The sequence below is a fragment of the Galeopterus variegatus genome, unplaced genomic scaffold, assembly GCF_000696425.1.
Source record: "Galeopterus variegatus unplaced genomic scaffold, G_variegatus-3.0.2 Scaffold70, whole genome shotgun sequence".
In the NCBI taxonomy this organism is placed as follows: domain Eukaryota; kingdom Metazoa; phylum Chordata; class Mammalia; order Dermoptera; family Cynocephalidae; genus Galeopterus; species Galeopterus variegatus.
Window position 1 is genome coordinate 719,778 of NW_007726181.1, and position 27,322 is coordinate 747,099.

The 27,322-nt window shown below is 38.3% G+C and overlaps 1 protein-coding gene across 1 annotated transcript in view; it reads left to right on the forward strand.

The window, feature by feature from the left end:
* Positions 1–27,322, forward strand: part of KDM5A (lysine (K)-specific demethylase 5A) — a 101,129-nt gene that overhangs the window by 55,229 nt on the left and 18,578 nt on the right. Inside the window, exons 15-24 of the mRNA XM_008577757.1 lie at positions 7,792–7,973; positions 8,353–8,477; positions 8,971–9,121; positions 10,470–10,584; positions 13,372–13,727; positions 18,396–18,534; positions 20,513–20,692; positions 21,290–21,451; positions 25,091–25,642; positions 26,031–26,174. Coding sequence (XP_008575979.1) covers positions 7,792–7,973; positions 8,353–8,477; positions 8,971–9,121; positions 10,470–10,584; positions 13,372–13,727; positions 18,396–18,534; positions 20,513–20,692; positions 21,290–21,451; positions 25,091–25,642; positions 26,031–26,174 — 2,106 coding nt within the window. The remainder of the gene's footprint in view (positions 1–7,791; positions 7,974–8,352; positions 8,478–8,970; positions 9,122–10,469; positions 10,585–13,371; positions 13,728–18,395; positions 18,535–20,512; positions 20,693–21,289; positions 21,452–25,090; positions 25,643–26,030; positions 26,175–27,322) is intronic.

Consider the following 27,322-nt stretch of genomic DNA (forward strand, 5'->3'; position numbering starts at 1 on the left):
AAGGGATCGCAGCCCTCGGTGTTGCGCCCTTACTGGGGACCGGTAACGGGATCGCAGCCCTCGGTGTTGCGCCCATACTGGGGACCGGCAACGGGATCGCAACCCTCGGTGTTGCGTCCGCACCGCGCTCAGCCAGTGAGCGGGAACCGGTCTCCACATGGGATCCGAACCCTTGGTGGGAGCGCCGCCGCGCTCCCAAGCGGCGCACTCTCCAGTGCGCCACCGGGCTGGCCCTAGGCTAGTTGTTTTTAAGAGGATTTCTAGGTGCTAAAATCTAAATCATCTTTTGCTTTGGCTTTTGCAAAAAAATAAAAAGTCAGCTGATATGGATTGCTTAAGTAGTACTTCCCCCCCACTTTTTCTTTTCTTTTTTAAAAATTTTTTCCTGTAATATTTTTTTATTTTGTGCTGTGAAAACTTGAATGCTGAATAATTCCACTTAACTCTTTATGGCCTGAACTTTAAAAATATTTATTTATTTATTTCTACAATTTTTTTTTTTCTGTAAGAGCAACTTCACGTTAGACTGGTCTAAAAGAGTTTGTTGCCTCATTTATATTCCAAGGAACTCCTTCTTGATGCACATAATGAGTACAAAATCAGAAGTTTAGCATCTCAGATTATGGGGATTTTCTGTGGGAAGGCGTTTGAAATTCCAGCTAGGTCATAAAGGCTTAGTGTTTGTAGTTGCCTCTCATATCCAAAAGGGATTTGTTATTCTGTAAAAGGAAGGATCTGAAGGGTAAATAGGGATTCTGTTCTGGTATATGTGGTTCTGTTTTGGAATATGTTATAAGCAAGTCATTTAATTTGATCATCTCTTGTTTTCAGTTGCCTATTGGACGGCAGTGTGTAAATCATTACCGACGGCTAAGGCGCCATTGTGTCTTCTCACATGAGGAACTAATTTTCAAGATGGCAGCAGATCCAGAATGCTTAGATGTGGGACTGGCTGCCATGGTCTGCAAAGAATTGACTCTCATGACTGAAGAAGAAACACGATTAAGGGAGTCTGTTGTACAAATGGTGAGTTTGCTAAGTACATTTCCTATATTTGATACCGCTTGTGGGATATACTAAAAATTGAACCTATAGAAAGAATCCATTTTCGTCTTTGACCTCTTTAGGAGTTGAACACAAAAATCACTAGATTGGAGAAGGTTTTATATTTTTATAATTGCCATTTTGGTTTCTTCAGATTGAAAAAGTATTAGGAATCTTAATGTCACCATATCTAGATTTGGTTTTTTTTGTTTGTTTGTTTTTTAAAATATGACCGGTAAGGGGATCTTAACCCTTGACTTGGTAGTGTCAGCACCACACTCTCCCAAATGAGCTAACTGGCCGTCCCTATATAGGGATCCGAACCTGTGGCCTTGGTGTTATTAGCACCATACTCTCCCAAGTGAGCCATGAGCCAGCCCCATCTCTAGATTTTTAAAACTAGAATTCTGTCAGGTAGAATTTCTTAGCTATATATTTATCTTTTTAAATCTTTTACGTATAGTTTTATTTCTTTAAACAAGAAATTCAAATCCTCTTTTCTCTGAGCTTTGTTTTGAATAAAATTTATGTTTCTGGTGATTGTAGACTATCAAATTGAATTAATCTGTCTTTTATTTCCCTTTTAAGTAATTTAATAAATAGGAAAAGGACTGAATAACCAAGGGTTAGGATTTTAAATGCTTAGAATAAACATCTGTCACATTGAACTGGGAAACATATGAGAAAATCTGGGTGTGTGCAACCTCATCTTGGCCTGTTCTTCCTAATCTTCCCTACATAGCTGGCCTCACTAGGTTGGTACCATTCTTCCTCCTGCTTTTGTACCATGTCCCTCCTCCCTCTCTACCTGATATTCTGTCCTTATTTTAAAAACAGCTTTGTTGAGGTATAATTGACATGTAATAAACTATACACGTTTAAAGTGTACAATTAGATAAGTTTTAACTATGTATATACCCATAAAAAAGTTGCCACAATCAAGATAGAAAATATATTGCCCCCAAAAGTTTCTTCATGCCCATTTGAGGTTCTTCCTGCTTTCCCTGTACACCCACCCATCCTAATTCCCCATTTCCAGGAACTATTTATTTAGTTTGCTTTTTTTTAAAAATTTTTTTATCTATATTGAATTGTATAATTTATACCTTTTTAAAAATGTAGCTACATTTTCTTAGCATAATTACTGTGCAATTCACCCATGCTGCATGTATTAATAGTTCATTCCTTTTTATTGCTGAGTGGTTTTCCATTTGAATGGACACACCGCAATTTGTTTATACATTCCTTACGGAGGGACATTTGGATTGTTTCTAGTTTTGGGCTGTTATGAATTAAATTGCTGTGGACATCTGTGTAGAAGTTTTTGTGTGGACATAAGCTTTCATTTCTCTCGGGTAAATACTAGGAGTGGAATGAGTTGGGTCATATGGTATGTGTATATTTAATTTTTTTTAGAAGATCACCAAACTGTATTCCAAAGTGGTTGTACCATTTTACATTTTCACCACCAGTGTTTGGGAGTTCCAGTTGGCCTACCAACTCTTGGTGTTGCCTCACCAACACTTGGTATGATTGCCGGAGACCAGCTCCACAGGATTCGTTGGACCTGAATAGGTGGTGTGGCATCGGCAAGGAAAGAAAGAGATGGACCACAGATGTCTAGTGCAAGTGTGGACAACAACCACAAAAATCTTGCTTTATTTATATGTTTTTAGCTAATCTTTTACACATTGATTTATCTTTTAATCAAAACATTTTTTATTTTGTTTCTATTGAAAAAGAAAGGTCAAAACTTTCCAAGGCACTCATGCTGTGACAAAAACATCTACTCATGCATCAATAGTTCACCCCAAAGCCTATGGCTCGTGGCCAGGAAACTATACAATAGCAGCATGCTTGGCTTTAAAGAGCATCAGACTTTTAGTTTAAACTGTAATTCTTAACCTTCTTTACTTACAGTTTAACCCTTTTTTAATCTTACTTATACTTACTATACCTGATTTTAATAGCATTGATTAGTTATGGTTAACAATTTAATATTGATTATACTCTATATTGATTGTTTTAATTTATAATCAAAATCACAATGTTTATACCTTTCATCTCCCTGCCAATAGACTCCAGGAACAGCACAGGGGACAAAGTGAAAAGTTAAATGATCCTACTCAAACTAACAAAAACACACCATATCATTCTTATTATTACTAAAGAAAGAACATGTTCTTGGTAAATCAAGTGAAACTGTGGGAGTGGGGAGAAACAAAGAAATCTGTAACTAGTTGATGATCAATTAGTTATAAACATTACTGCACCCAGACCCACCGTCTCCCTGGGGGAATGTGGATAGAAATCCAACATAATAACTTCATTCCACACATACAAGAGCATGACCACAGCCACAGTGGGTCCATGCACACATCACTAACAAGGAAGATTAATGACAAAATTAAATGGAGCCAGCCCATACCGGGAACATGCATCAAAAACACCTTTAGTACTGACAATGCCCTTTAAATAAACCAGTTAATTTTTTTTTTTTTTTTTGTCTTTTTGTCTTTTTTCGTTACCGGTAACGGGATCACAACCCTCGGTGTCGCGCCCGCACCGCAACCGGCAATGGGATCGCAACCCTTGGTGTCGTGCCCGCACCGCGCTCAACCAGGGAGCGGACCGGTCTCTATATGGGATCTGAACCCTCGGTGGGAGCGCCGCCATGCTCCCAAGCGCCGCACTCTACCGAGTGCGCCATCAGGCCGGCCCTAAACCAGTTAATTTTGATGTATTTTAACATGTCCTTTGAGAAACTCCAGGGAATTTCCCAAAGCCATACTAAGCCAAAAGGTTAGGCTGTTTAATTCTGGGAAGCCTTGTCAAGCAACCAAAGGTGAACAAACAAGAACTTCCATGGAGCTGTACCACACACATGGAACCGCCTTGTAGCCTGCAGAACAAGGGGTATCACTCACGCTCCCATGCCATTCCCTGTAGCAGGATGGCTCACAGCAGTATGTTAGTCTTTTTCACTTTAGATGTCCTAATAGGTTTGTAGTGGTATTTCATCATGGTTTTAATTTGCATTTCCCTAATGACTAATGATGTTGATCATTTTCTAGTGTGCATATTTACTATCTGTATATTTTGGGCAAGTGTCTGTTCAAATCTTTTGCCCAATTTTTAAAAATTGGGTTATTTTATTGCTGAATTTTGAGAGTTTTGTATGTATTCTGGCTATAAATTCTTTCTCAGATATGTGATTTGAAAATATTTTCTGTCAGTCTGTGGCTTGTCTTTTTCATTTCTTAACAGTGTCTTTTTCAAGAACAAATTTTTAATTTTTATGAAGTTCAATGTATCAATTTTGCTTTTATGAGTTATTCTTTTGGTCCCATGTGAGAATTCTTTGCCCAACCCAAGGTCACAAAGATTTTCTCCTGTGTTTTCTAGAAATTTGTAGTTTTAGCTCTCACATTTAGGTATATGACCTATTTTGAGTTATTTTTTGCATACATAGTGAGGTGTGAATCAAAGATTATTTTCTTGGACATGTCACATAATTTCAAACTGGAGGATACCAGTTTGAGATCTTCTGTTTTAGGAGAGTGCGTGTTTAGCTTAATTGCCAAGAGTAATTGCTAGATTGAGAAAGACACCTTATTTTTGACATACCCCAAATGGTAAAATGCAGTATAAGTCTGTTTGCCTTTGACTAAAGTCACAATTTTTGTGAAAATAACATTTTCAGGTAGGAAAGTTCATATAATCACAAAATTAAGGAGTTTGCCATATGTTTTGTGTATATTTCCAAATAATTTATTTCAACTGTTAGACTCATCAAGTTAGATTTGAAGAGTCTTAAAAGATTGAGTGTAGGTTTAAGCTAAAGAAAAATATTATAGTGGAATAGTGCTTTGGATCTGAAAAGTAAAACTGATCCAGTTTCACTACTCTTTTTATAGGCCTAAATGGAAAAAAACTATTAACCAAAATATAAAGCTATACATGCTAGAAATGGTATTAACTTTTGGGGAGTTGGGGTGGCTGGCCAATGCAGTATTAATATTGTATTATTAGAAAATATTTAAAGCTGGTTATTGTTAAAAGAATTTAAGTTAGCTTAGAAGTAAGAATTTTGACTAAATGGTCAGATTTCTTTTACTAGTTGTTTGAATTAAAAAACAAGATACAAGTGGATCTTGTTTTTTTTTTTCTTTTTTTTTTTAAACTTATTTTACTTTTTGAAGATGTGTGAATGTATGCCCTGATAGTTAATATTTCCACATTATACTTATATTCTTAAAAGTCTTCTTTTTGATTGTATGTTTATTTAAAATGGGATTCCTTTTCTCATGCCTGGAGTCTTTATTTTGAATTTTGAAATTTAATTACATTGGTGGAGGCTCATGAAATAGGTTTTTGTGGCATATTCATAGTTCAGGTTTAACCTGAGTCATTAATGGAGCATTATTTTTCTTTATTCTGCAATAATTTGAATATTACGTCTCCTGATCCTCTGTGTTATTTATGATGCTTTGATCAAATTTTTCTAAAGACCCTTCTTTATTTTATTTTTGGTGGCTGGCCAGTATGAGGATCTGAACCCTTGGCTTTGTTGTTATAAGGCTGCACTCTAACCAACTGAGTTAACTGGCCAGCCCTAAAACCCTTCTTTAAACTTACCTTCCACCTGTATCCTTGTTCAGGGCACTTATCTCTGCCCTTTCTTTGTATGTGCGCTTGTCTTTCCTGTCTTGAGAAAAGTTCTCATTTTATCTCTTCCTAAAAATCTTGAGTGGTTTTCCTGTGGTCAGTGCTCTTTGCCCTTCATCATCACTGTCGCTTTGTTCCCAGCATACTTTTGAAACTTTCACAGTTTATTAGTGACAACATTATTGCCAAGTCCAGTGGTTCTTTTTTGTCTTTTATTCCTGTGACCTCTTTTTTTTTTTTGGCAGTTGGCCACATGACCTCTTTAATTGCTGCTTTGGTTTCTTTTCCTAACATTTGCTCTGCTGTTTCTTAAGCCTCTTTGATCACATTTGTCCATCATTTCTAGTTATCTTTTTCTTCGTCTTCTCAACTGCCAGTGTTTGTAGGATTCAGCCTTTGACGTTTTGTTGTTTGTCTTTCGTGCTACTTTTCAATAAATTCTCATCCATTCTTAGAGTTTTAACTCTCTTTCAGCTATTAACTTGTGATTTCAGTTCTCACCTTTTAATGTTTCCTCCTATTACATGCAAACACAGGAATTATTATCACTTTGAATGAGGTGACATGTTCAGTCACCCATTTCTAATCCATGTTTCCACATGCTTATTGCACATTTCTATTTAGATTTTTGTCATCTCAGTTTCAGCATCTGAAATAGAATATTATCTCCTCCCCCTCTATCCTTTCACAAACTACCTTTCTTTTCCAATTGCCTGTTAGTTTGTATCCATGGCTTTTTTCTTCTCTGCATTCCCTTCTGATAACTTATGATTTTCCAAAGTGTATTCTTGGAACATAGTAAACATTATAATGTTAGAAGGTATTACAAGGAAAAATTGTTCTATAGTTAGAAAAGTTTGGGAAGTGGTAACTTAAGGTAAATGGGGTTCTTTATTGCAAAACTTTCGATTCTTTGATATGCTGGTGTTCATTGTTAATATCTAAAGTGGGAGGGATATAATCTACAGCATTTTCTGAAAAACTTTTTTTTCAGAGTACCTTTTAAGATTACATCTGGAGTGCACTTTGGGAAATGGTGTAAAATTTCCTGAAGCGGCCACAACTTAGTTAGTTGCCACATTAGTGTCCTGTGTTTGCCAGCTGTTGTGAAGCTTTGTAAATTCTTGTAAACTAAGAAACATGTGCAATGCATTTTGGAACTGTTTTTGCATAAAAATAATTTTTAAAGAAAATACTTAATGTTAATATGGGAAAATGGAAAGATGTGAGAGTATAGCCAGCAGATATCTAGATTAAAGTGATATCAAAAACAAAATGTATGATGAAAGAACTGGATTGTGTCTGCCAGTGAATAAGTTATCAGGTTCCCACCTTGTTTAAATGAAAAAAGTTTGCTCTTATAGTAGAATTGGGTTTACAGGTCCTTGCTCAGGTGAACTAACTATAAAGAAAACCCTGTGTACTCTTACTTTCTTAAGCTGGCATACTGAATTTGGTTTAACTTTCTGATGTATTGCTGAAGTAGGTTGTATTTTGATTTGCATAATCTAAGTAATTTTATACTTCTTTGTCCTTGTATATGTTCATACATAGCAATGTTATTTTCATATCATAGCTAACTCATTTATCTGGTTGAAGGGTGTATTATCTTTAGGGGTAGTATTTTTTTTAAATTAGTCTTTTTCATTGTGTGGAAGAGAAGACAAAACCACGTAAAACAAATATATAGCTTCATGAATTGTGTGGTAAACCTTCTTGACATCATCATTCAGGTCAAGAAGTAGACTTTGTCAGCCACCCCAAAAGCTACCTCCCCAATTACTATTTCCCTCCCTCTCCTCAAAAAACTGCCTTGACTTTTATAGTAATTACTTCCTTGCATTTCTTTATAGTTTTATCACTCAAATATGCATCTTTAGACACTAAAGTTTGGTCTTGTCCATTTAAAAAAATTTAGTAGTGATTATTTTCAGAAAGTATTTTGATGTCCTACCATTGTACCTCTTATATTTATGCCTTAAATCAGATATTTACGTATAGGAAAAAACATACTAACTTAGTTTTTTGATGCTTTAAGGACTAGAAAAACTTGATTTAGTGACATAAATTCTATTTCAGGGTGTCCTGATGTCAGAAGAAGAAGTGTTTGAACTTGTTCCTGATGATGAGCGACAGTGTTCAGCATGCAGAACCACATGTTTTCTTTCTGCTCTCACGTGCTCCTGTAATCCTGAGCGACTTGTGTGTCTCTACCATCCAACCGATTTGTGCCCCTGCCCCATGCAGAAGAAATGTCTTAGGTATCCAAAAGTATCTTGTAAAACTTTGATTACCTTTTTAAAAACCACATCTTAAAGCTGTTCTTAGTTATTTCCTTTCCTGTCTTTGGACTGGGTAACTTCTCCTTGTCTATCCATTTTCCTGCTTGAGGACCAGTCCTTTGAAGTTGGCCCTAAACTTGGCAACATAAATTTTTTTATCAGTTGATTTCACATGTTCCTTATCTCTCCCTGCATTAAAACTGTGAGCTTCTTTGATTTTATCTTTATGTGAACCAAGATACCATTTTCCCTGGCCATCGTACTTTTCTTAAGCTGGCTGTACTTAAACTTAATATATTTTCAAGTTGTTGGTTTTTGAGGTTTTTATTTCTTTTCTTTTCTTTTCTTTTTTTTATAGATATCGCTACCCATTAGAAGACCTCCCTTCTCTGCTATATGGTGTAAAAGTCAGGGCACAGTCCTATGACACTTGGGTCAGTCGTGTTACAGAAGCATTATCTGCTAACTTCAGCCACAAGAAAGGTTCAGTTTTTTTGTTTTGTTTGCATATACTGAAATGGTCACTTTAAAAGAGGCCTTTTTTAGTTTTATGTTCTTTTCCTTCGTTAAGGAAAAATCCTAGACCTTATATGAGATTTGAGACTAATGGGTTGGTTGAATATAGACTTAATTTTCTATTTGAGAAATCTTCTTTTAAATGAAAAGCTGCCATAAAGTCTACAGATTACCTTATATATCTAACTTGCAGTAGATACATATTTTGTGGAACTATTGTTACCAGTGAGCTAACACTGAAAGCTTTTTTGGAAAGAATTTATCTTACCTGAGATAAATTGTCTATAGGGATTAGGAATGAACACTTGGTCATAAGCTTTCATTGCACTGGAACAATTTTCACAGCTCGGTATGTTTCTACAAATAGGTTGGTGACTCACTTGAGTGAGGTTGGTGAAGATTTCAGAAAGGCTTTTTGTGTCTTTGGTTATAGTATATGGCTGTTTGTTTATTTTTACAGATTTGATTGAATTGCGAGTAATGCTGGAAGATGCCGAGGATAGGAAATACCCAGAGAATGATCTCTTTCGAAAACTCAGGGATGCTGTAAAAGAAGCTGAGACCTGTGCTTCTGTGGCTCAGCTACTTCTGAGCAAAAAGCAGAAACACAGGTAAACCTAAGAAGAGTTTATTTCTTCAGTGGTTTCCTGTTTCCTTCAGAGTTAAAGCCAAAATTTTAACTGACCTGGAGGCCTTCCATTGTCTTTGACCTCTTGTGGCCATGTCTCTGCCTTCCCCAATACCACAATCTTATTTCCTACTATTCTCCTTTCTTTCTTGCTTTACTCTGCAACATTCTTTTCCGTGCTGTTCTTCATACATACTAGGCACGTTCTGCTTAGGCTCTTCATACTTGCTTTTCACTGTTTGGAGTTCTCTTTCAAGACTAATGAGTGGTTTGTTCCCTCACTTCTTTCAAATATTTTTTTTCAAATGTCACTTTCTTGGAGAGACTTTTTCTGACAATGCTATAAAATTACCTTTCTTATCCTTTCTTGCCATGTTTTTCTCTTAGCCTTATCACCTTCTGAAATACTAATTTACTTATTTATTGTCTATCTTTTCTTCCCTACCCCCACTAGAATGTACACTAGACTAGAATGTCAGGGGTTTTGGGCTTTTTTTCATTGCTATATTTCTTGTACTTAGAACAATGCCTGGTACATAGTAGATGTGCAATAAATATTGTAAATAAATAAGTGATTCTATAGGCTCAAGGCACATGGCAGCAAAGAGTAACTTTGATGGATGCAGAGGAGGTTGTTGTTAAGGAGCATAGAAGTGTGCACCCTTGATTTAATGTAATTCACATGTATTAAATTTTCTTTGGAATTATTTTGTAGTTATTCCAATGCATTCCTTGTATCTGAATGGCTTTTTCTATAGCAATGCACGTTGGGTTTTAAATTCGTTTGTAAATTTCTTATCTTATTTTCTCAGGGAACATTTTTTTAGAGACATTAGAAGTTAAGATCAGCGGATCTTAACCTGTCATTGGGTCACTGACACCCTTGGAGAACCTAGTAAATGCTTAGGGACCTTCTTAGAAAAATGTATATATAAATACAAAGTTGTGAAGCAGTTTCATGGGGTTCGTTGTCTCCTAAGGCAGTTTAAAGGCCTTCATCCATATTTTGAGCTTCTTGAGATAACAAGATTTAGCTGAACTTAATTTTAAACGCTTAATTTTAAACACATAAATTCCACTATGACGAATTTATTTAATGTTTAAAATGTTTAATACTTGAAGATTGGAGGAATTGTAACTTGGAGAGTTAAATCCTTGAGACATTAACTAAAGAGCTTAAAGACTTAGTTTAAAGTGATTACCATTGCAGTAGAATCCCTCAAAAACTAGGGGTCTGTTTGCTTAGGTTCAAATTGTGAAGAGACTAGGAGCTGCTTTGATATAAGAATGACTGTGAATTTTTCTTACTTATGTCTCAATATTCACATCAGGCAGAGTCCAGATAGTGGGAGGACTCGGACCAAACTGACAGTGGAAGAATTGAAGGCCTTTGTCCAGCAACTTTTTAGTCTTCCGTGTGTCATCAGCCAAGCTCGACAAGTAAAGGTGGAGTATTACATTCTTTTCTTGGGTAACATCCTTTGTGCTATGAGCTGCTGTTTTGGATTAACAGAACGGTATGTCTAGACTAACTTTTTCTTTCTTTTCTCACCTGTACATTGCTCCTTAAGGTTCTTTAGTAGGTAGTCTCTTGGTTTTGTTCTTAGCCATTATTCTTCTTTTAAAATACTGGGGCTAAGTCTAGGTTAGAATTATTTTTTTCTGTATTAATTTTAGGTCAGAACCCCAATTTAACATAGATGTAATTGAAATGCGAGAAATGAATTAAAAGAATCTGAATGTATAAGTGAGTTTTTAGTACATGAGCTTTTAAAAATCCAGAACTCTGAGATTACCAGGGTCCTTATGATTTATTGAATATGTAAAAATCTCAAAAGTAGGGCCGGCCTGTGGCTCACTTGGGAGAGTGTGGTACTAATAACACCAAGGCCACGGGTTCGGATCCCTATATAGGGATGGCTGGTTAGCTCACTTCAGAGAGCATGGTGCTGACAACATCAAGTCAAGGGCTAAGATCCCCTTACCAGTCATCTTATTTAAAAAAAAAAAAAAATCTCAAAAGTATGTCAAGTATTTTTTTTTTTTTTCCTTAACGGATTGCAACCCTCAGTGTCACGCCCGTACCGGACCGGGACCAGCAACGGGATCGCAACCCTCGGTGTTGCCCCCGCGCCTCACTCAGCCAGTGAGCGGGAACCGGTCTGCATGTGGGATCCGAACCCTCGGCGGGAGCGCCGCCGCGCTTCCCAAGCGGCGCACTACAGCAGTGCGCCACCAGGCCGGCCCCATGTCAAGTATTTTAATCTGCATAGTTAGTAATCTTTTGATAGTTTAGAGTGTGTTTTTGTGGTTGTGGGGGTGGGTAGGGTGTCTAAAGCAGTTTTTTGTTTTTTTTTTTAAAGATTACTTTAAAAAAAGATTACCCTTGACTTGGTGTTGTCAGCACCACGCTCTCCCAGGTAAGCTAACCAGCCATCCCCACATAGGGATCCGAACCCGTGGCCTTGGTGTTATCAGCACGACGCTCTCTCAAATGAGCCATGGGCCAGCCCCAGCACCACACTCTAGCCAAGTGAACTAACCATTCAGCCCACTCTTTCTTTCTTGAATGACATTCTTTTCTAAATGTCTGTGACACACGCTTTCTGATTTTCTTCTTAGCTTGTTGGCAGTTCATTATTTTAAGTCTTCTTTGCTGTTTGCTTTTTGCTTAGCTTGACTTCACTTTAAGTGTTTGGAGTATGTTAGGAGTCTCAGTCTTTCTTTATTCTGGGTGCATCCTCTTCTGATACCTTTTTATTTGTTCAATGACATTAAATATCACCTACATCCTGTTGATTACCAAATTACCAGCTCTGACTGCCTTTCTTCTGTCCTGCAGACTTGTATATTCAGTTACATACTCTACATTTCCATTTGGCAGACTAAAAGGCATCTTAAAAGCTTTTTGATGAATTAAACGAATCAGAATCCTTGCTTTTTTAATTTCTCTAATACCCTGTGTCCAATATCTTAAGCGCTATTACCTCCAAAATATATCCCAAAACTAACTATTTATTTTGATCTCTATTGCTTAAAATGTGCTCTACATCTATAGAATCTGGCCCTCAGATTACTGCAGCAGGCTCTTGACTGCTCTCCCCTTTTTATTTTCTGTTTGGTAGCCACAGCAATCATCTAAAATATAAATCAATCGTATCACTCCTCTGTAGTTAAAATCCTCCAGTGGTTCCTCAAAGTCATTAGAATGAAATCGAAACTCATTATAATCTATAAGACACTATGTAATCCGACCTTTGCTTACTCTTTTTTTTTTTTTTTTTTTTTTTTTCACCGGTGAGGGGATCGCAACCCTTGGCTTGGTGTCGCCCACACTGCGCTCAGCCAGTGAGCGCACCGGCCATCCCTACATAGGATCCGAACTCGCGGCAGGAGCGCCACTGCGCTCCCAACATCGCACTCTCCCGAGTGAGCCAAGGGGCCGGCCCTTACTCTTTAACTACATTTCTCTCTCATCCATTTGTAGCAGCACACCAAGCTCATTCTTCTTTAAAAGCTTTATGATTATTATCTGCCCACCTGAAATTTTCTTCCTCCAGATTTTCGTATAGTTCCCATCCCTACCTCCTAATTTTGGTTTTGGTTCTTCTGTGACCACCATTGCTAAGTAATATGTTCCCTTTCCCTTCTGGTCATTCTCTATCATGTTGCCCTATTTTATTTTCAGAGCAATTAACAGTAACGGAAACATTTTATCCATATATTCACTGTCTGGCTGCCTATATTAGATTGTATGTTCCTTGAAGACAAGGACTTTGTACATCTTATTCAGTACTGTGTTCCTAGACCAGTGCCTGTATCTAAATCAGCAGTTATTAAATATTTATTGAATGTATCAATCATATTTTACAAGTAGGACTTTACAGATGCTCCTTGATTTCCGATGGGGTTAGGTCCCAGTAAATTCACCGTGAGTAGAAAATATCGTTAAGTTGGAAATATCATAAGTCAGAAAAGCATTTAATACCCTGATAAACCCATGGTAAGATCAAAGAATTTTAAGTCAAACCATCATAAGTTGGTAACTATCTGTAGATAGAAATAATTACAGAGAAGCATATCTATTTAACTATCATATCTGAATATTTGGGGATATGATGGTAAGATTATGAGATGGTCTAGAATTGATAGTTTGCCTGAACTATGTTTATTACATACTCATTCAGTATCTTTTAAATTTCTTTTTCTTTTTCTTTTTTTTTGACTTTTCAGAACCTGCTGGATGATGTGGAAGAGTTTCATGAACGTGCTCAGGAGGCCATGATGGATGAAACGCCAGATTCTTCCAAACTCCAGATGTTGATAGACATGGGCTTTAGTCTCTATGTGGAGCTACCTGAATTACCCCGACTAAAGCAAGAGCTACAGCAGGCTCGTTGGTTGGATGAAGTAAGGCTGACCCTATCAGATCCACAACAAGTCACTCTGGATGTCATGAAAAAACTGATAGACTCTGGTGTAGGGTTGGCACCCCACCATGCTGTAGAGAAAGCAATGGCTGAACTACAGGAGCTCCTTACAGTCTCAGAACGATGGGAAGAAAAGGCTAAGGTCTGCCTACAGGCAAGGTGAACACATATTTTGGTGACTGTTTTCTCTTTAATAACTAAGTCAGAAGGTAGAATGGGAAGGAGGAACATAAAGGCTATTTGATTAAATGTTTAAATGTTTTGTGCCTTCCCTGACCAATCACTAAGTTATCAAATGGGGATATCAATGGGCATGTAGACAGTTTCAAATATGTACAAACTACTGTGCAGAGTACTTTGTTAGATACTTTAAGTGATACATAGTAGTATTTTGTTAGAGCTTATGATAGTGATATTATACTTAGGAACTAAGAATTATAAAGTTCACTGCAGTATGTTATTAATGTTAACTGAGAGATATGGAATGTTACAGGAATTCAGAGGAGGAGAGATCATGGTGATCTTGGATGGTCAGTAGAGAAGCTTGAGAGGAAAATGGAAACTTAGGTAGAGCCTTGAAGAATGAGTAGGATTGGGCTGGCCTGGTGGTGCACTCGGTAGAGTGCGGCGCTTGGGAGCATGGCGGCGCTCCCGCCGAGGGTTCGGATCCCATATAGAGATCGGTCCGCTCACTGGTTGAGCGCGGTGCGGGCACGACACCAAGGGTTGCAATCCCGTTACCGGTCACGAAAAAAGACAAAAAAGGAAAAAAAAAAAAAAAAAGAATGAGTAGGATTGAAGTGGAAGGGTGCGGTAAGGGAAAGGTCATAAGCTCAGCTTAAGGAATTTGTAGGGTATGTTCAGGTAGCAGAAAATAAATGGGCTTTACTGGAGTGGAGAGGTTATACAAGAAAGTAGTGGGAGATAAGAATCAGGTATAAAGGGCTGGCCAGTGGCTCACTCAGGAGAGCATGGTGCTGACAACACCAAGGCCACGGGTTTGGATCCTGTATAGGGATGGCCAGTTGGCTCACTTGGGAGAGCGTGGTGCTGACAACACCAAGTCAAGGGTTAAGATCCCCTGGCCAGTGGCTCACTCAGGAGTGCATGGTGCTGACAACACCAAGTCAAGGGTTAAGATCCCCTTACTGGTCATCTTTTAAAAAAAAAATCAGGTATAAAAATGGTAAGCAGTTGCATTAGCTTTGGCAACCCATTGGACTTAATGAGATTTAAGTAAAGTATTTATCATAGTTGACTGTGTATCACATAAGTTGGCTAATAAGTAACTGTGGTGTTCTTTATGAAAGCATTTCTCTAACAGCTAAGATTAATAGTTATATAATTTCTATTGTGAGGTTGAAACTGGGGTGCTTAGAGATATCAAACAGTTATTAAGTGACACAGCTAAATTTAAAGCCTCTTCCACTCCATTCCAAAGGCTCTGTGTATTTAACTACTTTGCCAGCCAGTTTGGATGAATTCCATAGGAAATGCTTTAGGTGATATGTAATTAACATAGCTCTGCTCGGTCAAGAGGGACCTCCATGTACACTGGAGATTTTTCTCTCCAGGTGTCATGCAGGATACATACTGAAATTAAAAAACAAACAAATCTAAAATTTATTTATAACTTTTCCTATTTGAAGTATTCAAATTACTCTGTGCCTTCAGATTCATGACAGTTCCAGGAGGTGGGAGGATATTAAATGGGCGAAGTAAATAATTTTGGAATATAAAACTAAGATTTCGTATACCTGATTTAACTGTTGGTTGTTTACCAAATGAAATTTCGTTGGTTGTAATGTTTGAAAACTTTCTTTTCCCAATCTTGTATATTTAATCAATTACCAAGCTGCAATAATTTTGCCTCCAAAATGTCTTATATCTGTCTTTCAGCTCTCATTACTGACCTAATTATAGTCCATTTATTGTTTCTCTTGATTTTTGCACTTCAGTAAGTTTTTATGTAGTATCTACTAGTACATGCCAGGCACTGTTTCTAAGAGCTATGGAGACAAGTAGTGAACAAGACACACAAGGTCCCTGCTCTTACAGAGCTAACATTCTAGTGGGGAGAGAGAGATGAATAAATGAATGAATTTCAGATAATTAGTGTCATGAAGAAAATAAAATAGGTAAAGAAATAGACGTTGATATGGTTGGTGGGAATAGTGGGAGGTAAAATCTTCCCTTTTTGAACTCTTTTCAGAATTATCTTTCCTTAGTATTCTTGATCTCTTAGCATTGGTTATGAACTACTTACCTTTCTTTTCTTGATATCTTCCTCATTTGTCTTTGGCCTTCTCTCTCTGCCTCTTATGTAATGGCTTTCCTGAAGATTCTGGCCTAGACCCCTTTCTCTTCTCACTCTGTACAGTCTCCTTGGAAATTTCATCTAATTTTAGGGATCCGTTTACCATCTTTATATTGAGTAACTCCTAAATTCTCATCTATAATATAGATTTCTCTCATGGATGCCATCTGCCTATCAGGTAATTCCAATGAACGTCTCACAGGTACCTCAAATGCTCTATATCCAAAATTGGACTCATTAACTCCTTCTCGTACCTCCTTTCCTTGTGTCTCTATTTGAATTATACCATCTTTCACTCATTTGACCCCTCCTTTCTGTTTCCTTACTCTCAAATTCAGTCATGATTGATTGTTTTTCCTCGCTGTTTCTCACTTTTTTGTGTGTATCTGTAGATGGATTTATTTTACACTCATAAAGGACTTTTTTCGTTAGGTATAGAATTCTAGGTTGGTAATCATTTTGTCTCAGTATTTTGAATATATAATTCTGTTCAGTGTTCTAAAGAGAATCTCTTTGCTTGGGCTGCTTGTAGGATTATTCATTCTTTTTCTTTTGTTCTCCCTCAAGCTGCTATCACAGCTGGCCTAGATCACAGCAACAGGTTCTGTCTGTGGTCTCACCCCTCTTAATCAATTCTCTTCACTGCCACTAATATTTTCCTAAAATACGAGTATGACTATTTCATTTCCTTGCTTAAAGCCATTCACTAATTTCCTATTGCCCTCAGGATGAAGTCCAACTTCCTTAACCTGATTTATAAGGCCATCTGTCACCTAGCCTCTTGCTTAATTACATATCTAGTTTCATCTCTTGCCGTTCTTCTTGTGTTCTGTGTACCAAATATAGTGATTTCTGGCCCCCCACCCCACCCCCCAGTTCCTCATACATGCCATGTTCTTTCTTTCTCTGGACCTTAGTATTTGTTTATTTTGTTCTCTTGTGGAGTACTCTTCTCTCTGTCCATCCCCTGTGTTGCACCTCCACCATCCCTACACTGCCTCTAGCCCCATCCCCTAAAAGTCTTTTTTCACCTCTCAAGTTAATAAGGTTCTAGTATGTATTATGATAGCACCTTTACTTTCCTTTACAGTTGTACTCATCATAGCACATCATAACACCTTGTTAATAACCCTCCCCACAAGATTAAAGTTTCTTGAGGGAAGGACTGTCTTGCTCATTAACAATCTCCAGCCTAGTGCCTCGTACTTAGTAGGATTCGTGGATGATGAAACCACTCCCACCCTTAGTAGTTTCCCGTTGCTTTACATAGTGAAGTTCATGGTTCTCAAGACTCTTAATCTGTTTGCATCTTTTTTCCATGTCATAGTCTCTTATTTCCTGCCCCATTCTTACTCCATCTCCCTATCCTCCACACCACCTCCGATCTCATACAGAACTACCAACTTCTTTTTAATGTTTCTCCATGCCATTGTTCACTATATTTCTGGTTTCTTTAGCCTTTCATTTGACAAAATCATACTTCTTTTGAGGGATGGTGCATGGCAGGGGGCAACTGGATGGTATGGGGATCTGAACCCTTGACCTTGGTGTTTATATATACTTTTTTTTTTTTTTTTTTTTAAAGATGACCGGTAAGGGGATCTTAACCCTTGACTTGGTGTTGTCAGCACCACGCTCAGCCAGTGAGCAAACCAGCCATCCCTATATGGGATCCGAACCCGTGGCCTTGGTGTTATCAGCCCCGCCCTCCCCCGAGTGAGCCACGGGCCGGCCCCTATATATACTTTTTTTTTTTTTTTTTAAAAAAGACCGGGAAGGGGGTTTTAACCCTTGACTTGGTGTTGTCAGCACCACGCTCAGCCAGTGAGCAAACCAGCCATCCCTATATGGGATCCGAACCCGTGGCCTTGGTGTTATCAGCACCGCACTCTCCCGAGTGAGCCACGGGCCGGCCCCTATATATACTTTTTTTTAAGGCCAACCTCAAAACTCTTCTCAACTCAACTCTCCTAGACAGAATTAATCACTACCTCCCGTAGTAGTGAACCAATGGTAATTTCCCAGTATAATTCTTATATTCTGATTAGTGGAGGATAAGGTCTATGTTTTATATATCTTTTGTGTAACTAGCTATTAATGAGTATAGTTGAATTAAATGTACATGGTCAGCATTAAAGGATTTCTAGTCTATTGTATTCTACGTTGCTATCAAATACACATCTCTGGCAATTACAGGTATTGTAGAGAACTAGAGTAGAGGCAATCTAGTATAGTGAATGAAAGGAGCATGGATCTGAGACTTATGCCAAGTCAGTATTTCATGTGTGTCATTTAAATAACTTAGGGGAAAATAATTTATATTTGTTTTTTTTCTTATCTGTAAAATGGAATTAAAGATAATAGATGCTTTGCCTCCCTTGTAAGGTTGTGGTAAGAATTAAATGAAATCATATATATGAAAGTTCTCTACACATTCCAAAATGTTATTTAAATATTGGTAGCAGTTGGTCTTTTTCTCATGCATCCCACCATTTTTATTGTTCTTTTAGACCACGGCACAGCGTGGCAAGTTTAGAAGGCATTGTGAATGAAGCCAAGAACATTCCAGCCTTTCTACCCAATGTGTTGTCCCTGAAAGAAGCCTTACAAAAGGCTCGAGAATGGACAGCTAAAGTGGAAGCTATTCAGGTAGGGTGACTCTTGGATTATCCTACCCATCAGGTAATGCCTGTCTCACAGATGAATCCTTTAAACTAGTTCTTTAGAATAATCATAATAAAATAGTCATAGTACGTAAATTCACTTATTCTTCTATCTGATTTTATAATTCAAAATAAATATTACCTACTTAAACATTATTTGTTTTTATCGACTCTGCCTTCAAAGTAATATATTTTTTGGTTGGAGAGACACATGTTATACCTCTGTAATTCAAAACAGAATGAAATAAGTGCTAGATAGAGATGAAAGTATGCATGAATTATAAAAACCATTAAGCAGCATTTATAGCATTGAGTATGTAAATACTCTTAATTGTAGAACTGTACCCAAAGAAAAAAAAACAACTCCCTTCCACTAGACTGCTGTCCCCAGAAAGAACATATTATAGTTGTCAAGTTCTAATGTTTCTCTTTTACCTTCTTTTCAGTTGGCTTTTTCTGGGACTTGCTTAGCTGCCACTGTTTTTCTTCTGATTTTTTGAATTATCTCTGTTTTCATCAGGACAGGTCCTCTGTTTATTTCAACTTTGGCATGTTTCAGGCTGTTGGTTGTCCTTAAATGTCTGATCATCCTTAGTTGGCTGTTTTATGATTGAAGAACTAAGTTGACAAATATAGGCAGCTGTCACGTGTTTTCTCTAATTTTGAATGACTTTCTCTACCTGGCCCTTCCCTTCAGGGGGAGTACTGACTTGTAGGCTCGAAGTGGAAAATTCTGTTGATAGGCAGACTTTTCTTTAGAATACATTGCTTGGGAGCAGGCTACATATAGTCTTAGCCAGAATGTAGTCAAATAGCTATAATTGGGCACAGGAGGGAAGAGTAGTAAATATGGTATTTCTTGACCATATCTCTGAGCTTTTTTGGTATTCCATTTTGCTATCCTTATTCTGGTGCAGTAGTGATTTACTTATGCAATTAAAATATCTTATAGAACTAGACTCTCTTCATAATTATGCCATTATAATATCTCTAGGATTAGAACCTCATCATTATTACTTTTAAAAATTCATAGATTTCTTGCTTGTTTATTTTTCCACATGCTTCAGTGTGTCTTTCAAAATGAGTTTACAGGCAAATAAATGGGAAATAACCTTTAATTGAATGCAATATAGAAGTTCTAAAAATAATAGTGACTTCATTACATGGAAATATTACAGGAAAATATTTCATTACAGGAAAATATTCATTCTTTGTTTATGATGTAACATAAAATGGAGGTGGTTACCAGAACTAAAATGCTCCTTTTAGGTGCTGGAAAAATTGTGAAAGACTTTGAAGTAGGCAAAAGAGATTACTGGGTGTCCTTTCAATGGAATATTGAATATTGCTATTGAACCCTCCAGTATTGTCTGATTCTAGGAGTATATGCCTTAGTTTTTCTTTGGCCAAGCTATTTTACAACTCTGTCAGCTGTTTAAAAAAAAAAAAAAAGTAATGCAAATAAATTATGTCCATAGAAAGGCAGTACATTTGTCTGTAATGGTACGATTCATTTCCAAACTATAGAAAAGATGATTCCATTGTCCTATATGATGTTAAACACTTATTTCCATCTATTTGCAAATTCGTTTCTTCATTCCTATTTGCATTTATACATGCCTGTTCTTCAGATCATCCTTTGAACTGGTTTTTACATCTTACTGGTTCTCTCATTAATTAATAAAGTCTTTGGCAACATACTCACTTAAGAAAACAAATTACACAAACCTTTTTTTTTTTTTTGGCGACTGGCCAGTAGGGGGATCTGAACCCTTGACCTTGGTGTTCCCCCCCACACACAAACTTTTTTAAGAAGACATTGGAAATTATATTAATCCAAGAGATGCAATTAGGCTTAAGGAATAATGTTTAATTAAAAAGTTAACACTAAACTCTTTGTAAGGTCTTCCAGCAATAGATTGCCAGACTCCATTAGAGAACTCAAATCTACTTTTGTTTTTCAGAGTGGTAGCAACTACGCTTACTTGGAGCAACTTGAGAGCTTATCTGCTAAAGGGCGCCCTATCCCTGTGCGTCTTGATGCACTGCCCCAAGTGGAGTCACAGGTTGCAGCAGCACGGGCATGGAGAGAACGGACTGGGCGGACCTTTCTTAAGAAGAATTCCAGCCATACGTTGTTACAGGTAAAGAGTACACATACTTCAATTCAACACTGTCATCAGCAGCTGATAATTTAACACCTGTAGGTAGTAGTAGTATTGGTGAGGTTTTCTGGTTGCTGTTATACAAGTGATTCCTATTAGGTGGTATCAGTTGTTGATCTGAAATCTGGAGCCTTAGTCAGTTTAATTTCCAGTTAATCTTGTGCTGTGTCCAGAAAAGCAGTCAGGCTGGATCTTATCTCTGTTGTTATTGGACTCTGTCACTGAAAGATCTTATTTCAAATTTAAATACTCATCATCTTTTTCATTTTGAGCTGTTGATCATAGTTAAGAGCATAGGCTTTAGAATAAGGTAATTTCAGGTTTGAGGACTGGCTTCCTAATTGCTAATCCTGTATCCTTGGGCAAGTTGTTTCCTTTCTGAGCCTCAGTTTCCCTTGTTTGTAAAATGTGGATAATATCTATTCATAGGGTTGTGGTGAGGATTGAATTAGATAATGTGTAGCAAGTCCTTAAGAAAGAGCCAGAGACATGGTGAGTGGTTGATAAATGGTTTTATTATTTTCACTTTTAAGATTTTTTAAAAACCAGAGTTCATACTTTGGTTTTATTTTGTAGGTGCTAAGTCCTCGGACTGACATTGGTATATATGGGAGTGGTAAAAACAGAAGGAAAAAAGTAAAAGAACTAATAGAAAAAGAAAAAGAAAAGGATCTGGACCTTGAGCCTTTGAGTGATTTGGAGGAGGGATTGGAGGAAACCAGAGATACAGCCATGGTGGTAAGAAATTATGTAATGCATCTAGAGTTTGCTTGGTAATAAACAATTCTGTGATGATATTAGCAGATTCAGTGTTTTTGTGTTTTTATTTTTTTTTAATTTATTGAATCAAAATTGATTATACATTTTTGGGGTTGAACATTGAGATATGTTTATTAAATCAATATTACTATTACATATATTGTTACAAATCATAATTATTCTTTATGCCCCTTTCCCCCTCCCCCCTCTAATTGCCCTAGATTTCTTCTCTCCTGAAAGAATAGTGGTTACTCTGTTAACTTGTTGCCTAGATGATCTGTCCAATGCTGAGAGATGTGATCAGGTCCCCCAATATTATCATAGAGCAGATGCTTCTGTCACTCTGAAATGGGTTTTGTGGAAAGAGACATCCTCTTCTTTTCTTTGTCTCTGCTGGTGATTCTTCTTGTGTGAATGCACTCCAGTGGTTGGCGGACCATCTGCGTGGTAGCTGTGGCGTCTAGCCGCTTTTGCAGCAGCCCTGGTTATTTTGGTGGCTGTGGTGGGCCACCCACGTGGAGGTGCTGTTTTTGGCATGCTCCTTGGCACTGGAAGTATGCCTGGTTGTGGGGTGTGTTTGGTCCCCTTCTCCATGCCTCGGGACCATGGGCGGGCCCTGAGGCACTGGCTTGGTATGCCTGGTTGTGGGAGAGAGGTCCGGTCCCCTTCTCCATGCCTCAGGTCTCTGGGCGGGCCCTGAAGCACTGGCACTGTGTGCCTGGTTGTGGGAAAGAGGTCCAATCCCCGACTCCATATCCGGGGTCCCTGGGTGGGCCCCAAGGCGCTGGCTCAGTGTCCCTGGTTGTGGGAGTGAGGTCCGGTCCCCTTCTCCATGCCCTGGGTCCCTGGGCAGGCCCCAAGGTGCTGGTGTGGTGTGCCTGGTTGTGGGAGAGAGGTCCAGTTCCCTTCTCCATATCCCAGATCCCCGGATGAGACCCAAGGTGCTGGCTCAGTGTGCCTGGTTGTGTGAGAGAGGTCCGGTCCCCTCCTCCTTGCCTCAGGTCCCTGGGTGGGCCCCAAGGTGCTGCCGTGGTGTGCCTGGTTGTGGGAGGGGGGCCAGTCCCCTTCTTCATGCTTCAGGTCCCCAGGCTGGCCCCGAAGCACTGGTGCAGTTTGCCTGGAAGTGGGAGTGGGGTCTGGTCCCCAGATCCAAGCCTCCAGTTCCCAGGCAGGCCCCGAGGTGCTGGTGGTGTGTCTGGGCCAGAACTAATTTTTTGTCCTTTTCTTCTTACACAGGAGAACTTCCTGTGGGAACCAGTACTTGAGCTGTGTGGTTGTTTAAATTGCTACTTTGCTGCTGTTTCCCTAGGGAAGGCTTTTTGTGCAGTTCAGGGTTTAATGGTTGAGCTTATAGGTACTTCCGGCTCTCCAGAGACCTGGTGGATCTGTGTTCTGTAGAGTCTCTGATCTGGGCCTGAGTTTTTTAATTAAACTGCACCCCATGCAGTTCTGCATTCCTGACCAGTCTTCTCTGAGTGGTCCGGTGCTGACTGGGGGGCAGATCAGCTGTCCTTGCTATGCCCCAGTGTTCTCCCGGTGGGCCCGTCTCCCCCACCGCCTATGCCGCAAATACTTCCCATGGGATGGGCCCTGCACTGGTCCCTTGCAATGACTCACCGGTCTCTCAGTGGCTCCCTTTTTTCAGTTGTTCTGGCTCCTCGCTCCTGCGTGGGTCCACATGAACCCTATTAATGGTCTTGCTGTTCTGGGGGCCGCCAAGGCCCTCTTCTCTCCTGCTGCCTCCAAGTAACTCCATCTGAAGGGCACAGCTGCGGCTTCTGCCGACTCCTGCTCCATGCGCTCATCAGCTCGAGGCTTAAAGCAGCCGCGGTCCGAAATGCTCAGAGCAGCTTTTTCTTTCTCTCATGTAGTTTCTCCCACCTTCATGAACTCCATAGGTCTCTCCTCCTCTTCCCCTGAGCTCCAGCGGCCCCGGCTTGGCTGATGTTACATTTTTATAGTTGTAAATTTGGTTGATTTGTGGGAGAGAGTAATGCTGTGGACCATCTATTCTGCCATCTTGATTGGATCCTGTTTTTGTGTTTTTAACTATTTTATTTTTGAATACTTTGGCTTTATGATTATATGTATTTCACATTTTTTATGCATATGTAATCAAAGCATATAAATAGATTACTATCCTGCTCTCTTCCCAAAAGTGTTTGTCTTGTCCATATTTCTGTTCTTTGTTGTTGTTTTCATAGTTGTCTAATATTCCATCAAGTTGTTATGTATAATTTGCTGAATAGTTTTCTAAGGTTGAACATTTTGCTTGTTCTAAGTTTTCTATATATGAATAAAGTGAATTTCTTTGTATAGCCTTTTCCTTCTTTTAAAATTTACTTTGTTTTTGGGTGGCTGGCTGGTATGGGGATCCAAACTCTTGACCTTAGTATGTTACCAGCAACACACTCTAACCAACTGAACAACTGGCCAGCCCACCTTCTTTTAAATTACTTTCCTAGAATTGACTCTTAGGAATGGAATTACGGGGTTAGAATTTAATAGCATGTTTTGACTATTTATACTACTGTGCTTTTCAAAGGAATTGTACCAGCCTACTGATATCAGCTGCTTTTAAAAATATCTCCCTTCTCTTAGTAGCATTCAATAGTATAGTAAGTGCTCAGTAAAATATTTGTAACCGATGAGAATTACACCTTTTTGTAGGATAGGAGGAATGTGTCAATATTACTAGGAGCCAGAGGGAGTAGAGAGAAAATAAAAATGAATTTGGGCAATACATAATGGTAGGGAATTGCATATGTTAACTTGATATGGCTCTTTCTGCCGATAACAGTCTTGTTTTGAAGTCAATAAAAGTGACCTCTCATTAGAGAGCCTGCCTAACAAGTCAATCTTGCCAAACAAGTAGAACTGGGAATTATGTCAAAATTGTGTAAAAGTTTAAAAAGAAAATGAATTGACAATATTCATGATAATTAAATTTTGTTTGTTTTTATTTACTTTGTTGAAATGAGTTTCATAAAACACTATTGTTATAATTGATCATTAGGCTTTGTTATTCTTTTACAAGAATTGGAAAAAATCATGTAAAACTAGAGAAAGTAAATACTGATTGGGGAAAACCTTGCCCCTAAGGAATGAATTAAAAGGGGATTGGAAACTAATATTTAATTGAATGTTTAGATTGTGCCAGGCACCAAGTTAGGCACTTTCATGTGTTGTTTTAATTTATCCTTAAAACACCAAAATGAGATTGGTGACATCCTCATTGTATAGAAAACTAAATTTCAGAAAGCTCGTACCACAGGTCAACAGTCTTTAAGTACAAGAGCCAGGCTTTGCACCCAAGTTGCTTGATTTTAAGGCATACCATCTTTCTACTGCACGCTACAGAAGAGTTCAAAGTACTCTACTGATGTAAATTATTATATATGGTAGCACTTTGCCCATTTCACAGATGAGGAATGTTTGCATGGAAATTTCCAGGGTGCCCCAAATTTTAGGAGATTGTTTATAACTAATTTTTTTTAAAGGACAGTACTTTGTCACCATGAGAGCACAACTCGCAGAAAGATCTCTCAGCCTTGAAGATTTGGTATTTTGGGGGTGTATTGTGATGACTCCTTTCAATTAAATGTTTGTTGTACACAGGTGGCAGTTTTCAAAGAACGGGAGCAAAAAGAGATTGAAGCCATGCATTCCCTTAGAGCAGCCAACCTAGCCAAGATGACAATGGTGGACCATATAGAAGAAGTAAAATTTTGCATTTGCCGCAAAACAGCCAGTGGATTTATGTTACAGTGTGAGCTCTGCAAAGACTGGTTTCATAACAGCTGTGTTCCCCTTCCTAAATCAAGTTCCCAGAAAAAAGGGTCCAGCTGGCAGGCTAAAGAAGTAAAATTCCTTTGCCCTCTTTGTATGCGGTCTCGAAGGCCCAGGCTAGAGACTATTCTGTCACTCCTGGTATCCCTTCAGAAGTTGCCTGTGCGATTACCTGAAGGAGAGGCCCTACAGTGTTTGACAGAACGTGCTATGAGTTGGCAAGATAGAGCACGACAGGCTCTAGCCACAGACGAATTATCTTCTGCCCTGGCCAAACTGTCTGTGTTGAGTCAGCGTATGGTGGAACAAGCAGCTCGAGAAAAAACTGAAAAGATCATCAGTGCAGAACTCCAAAAAGCAGCTGCCAATCCAGACTTACAGGCAAGTTTAGTATTTACATTCATTTTCTATTTCACAGGGTAGTATTTGTCAGTGTGTGAATAGTAAATCAAATCTATCTTACCAATTGTTTAGGAAAACAACAGTAACTTGCCAGCAGTACATTACCCTTGACATCTTCCTTCTACATACACCCATAGTGTTTTCTTTGGAAACATACCTAGACTATTTTAATGAAATATTTACCTGGAAACACCATTCAGGTGGACTTTGGTATCATAATCAAATAATTTGATTTCTACTAACTGTTGAAGAACTTTGTTAGCTGCTTTGTGAGTTCACTTACATTTTGGTGATCTTAAGAACGTATTAATTGTCCATGTTTGTTTAGTATGTGTCTGTGTTCATCTTGGAATTATTTGTTGTTTAGGGACACTTACCTAGTTTCCAGCAGTCTGCATTTAATCGGGTGGTGAGCAGTGTATCATCTTCCCCTCGACAAACAATAGACTATGATGATGAAGAAACAGATTCTGATGAAGACATTCGGGAGACGTATGGCTATGACATGAAGGTAATTACATGGACAAGCTATGTGGGTACATACCTGATTATTTGGTTTGTTAAAAAAGCTATTGAATGCTCTTTGAGGCTTGAAAGAGGAAGAGAAAGCAAGTTATCTATCTGTACTGAGTTTATGGTGATAGCATTTTTCAAAACTCCAAAAACTATAAATTGCTGAAACAATCTGAATTTTCTTCATCTTATAACTCCTTATGGCTCAGAGAGACTAGAAAAATTATGCATGTGAGTTATTTAAAGCTTTTATGGCTGATTTCGGTTTTTCAGATTTGTTTCTTTGAGTTGTTAACTTCTGTATAGTTATGTTTTAAGAATCCCATTCTAGCTGTGCTGTGAGTCTTTTGCTCCAGTCTCTTGTCTGGTGCTAGATAGAATGTCATATTCAGAGATGGGTAATACTTGGGCTCATGGTTAGAATTTGTAGAACTACAGTTGCATTTAGGACAAATTATTTACTATCAATATGGTTATTTTAATAATGATACCATGCTGGTGGTGAAGAGGTTTTGGCAAATTTGTTTTGTGTTGGATCCAGTTGGCCTTTCGTTGTCATTTTGAGTCAGGTGCAAGTCGTTGGCTATTTACCTAGCAAATAACATCATGATCTAGACAGAGACCCTGCCAGATTACAGTTAATCCATTGATTTGTTTTATATGATTCTTGTTGCTCTTTTTAGAATCTATACCTATAACCTGGGAATTTACACTCTGATGTAAGAAACTTCGTCCAAAGAACAAGGGAAGATTCTATTTTCCACCCTCCCACCCCCTCACCACTCATTGTCTTTCATGTCTTTTCAGCCTACAGATAGATACTGCTCATTTTTAGAGCATGAATCCTGTCAGCATTAAAATTCCTGTGATGTAAAATTAAAACCATCCATCATAGACACTTGTAAATTCATCTGCTGTAAAATATTTTTCTCAAGATACAAATGGATCCAGGGTATACTTTAATGAGAGAATTATCAGTTATGTGAATTAACTTGAGAATAGTTGAAACTTGAATTAGCCTGCTCAAATAAGCTTAAACATTCTGTTACCCAGAAGTTAATGGCTGTCTTTGTTTAAAGTTGTATAGGATGACGAGGAGCAGCTGAAAGGGAATACAGTCTATGCCAAGTATAGATTAGTTTGCTT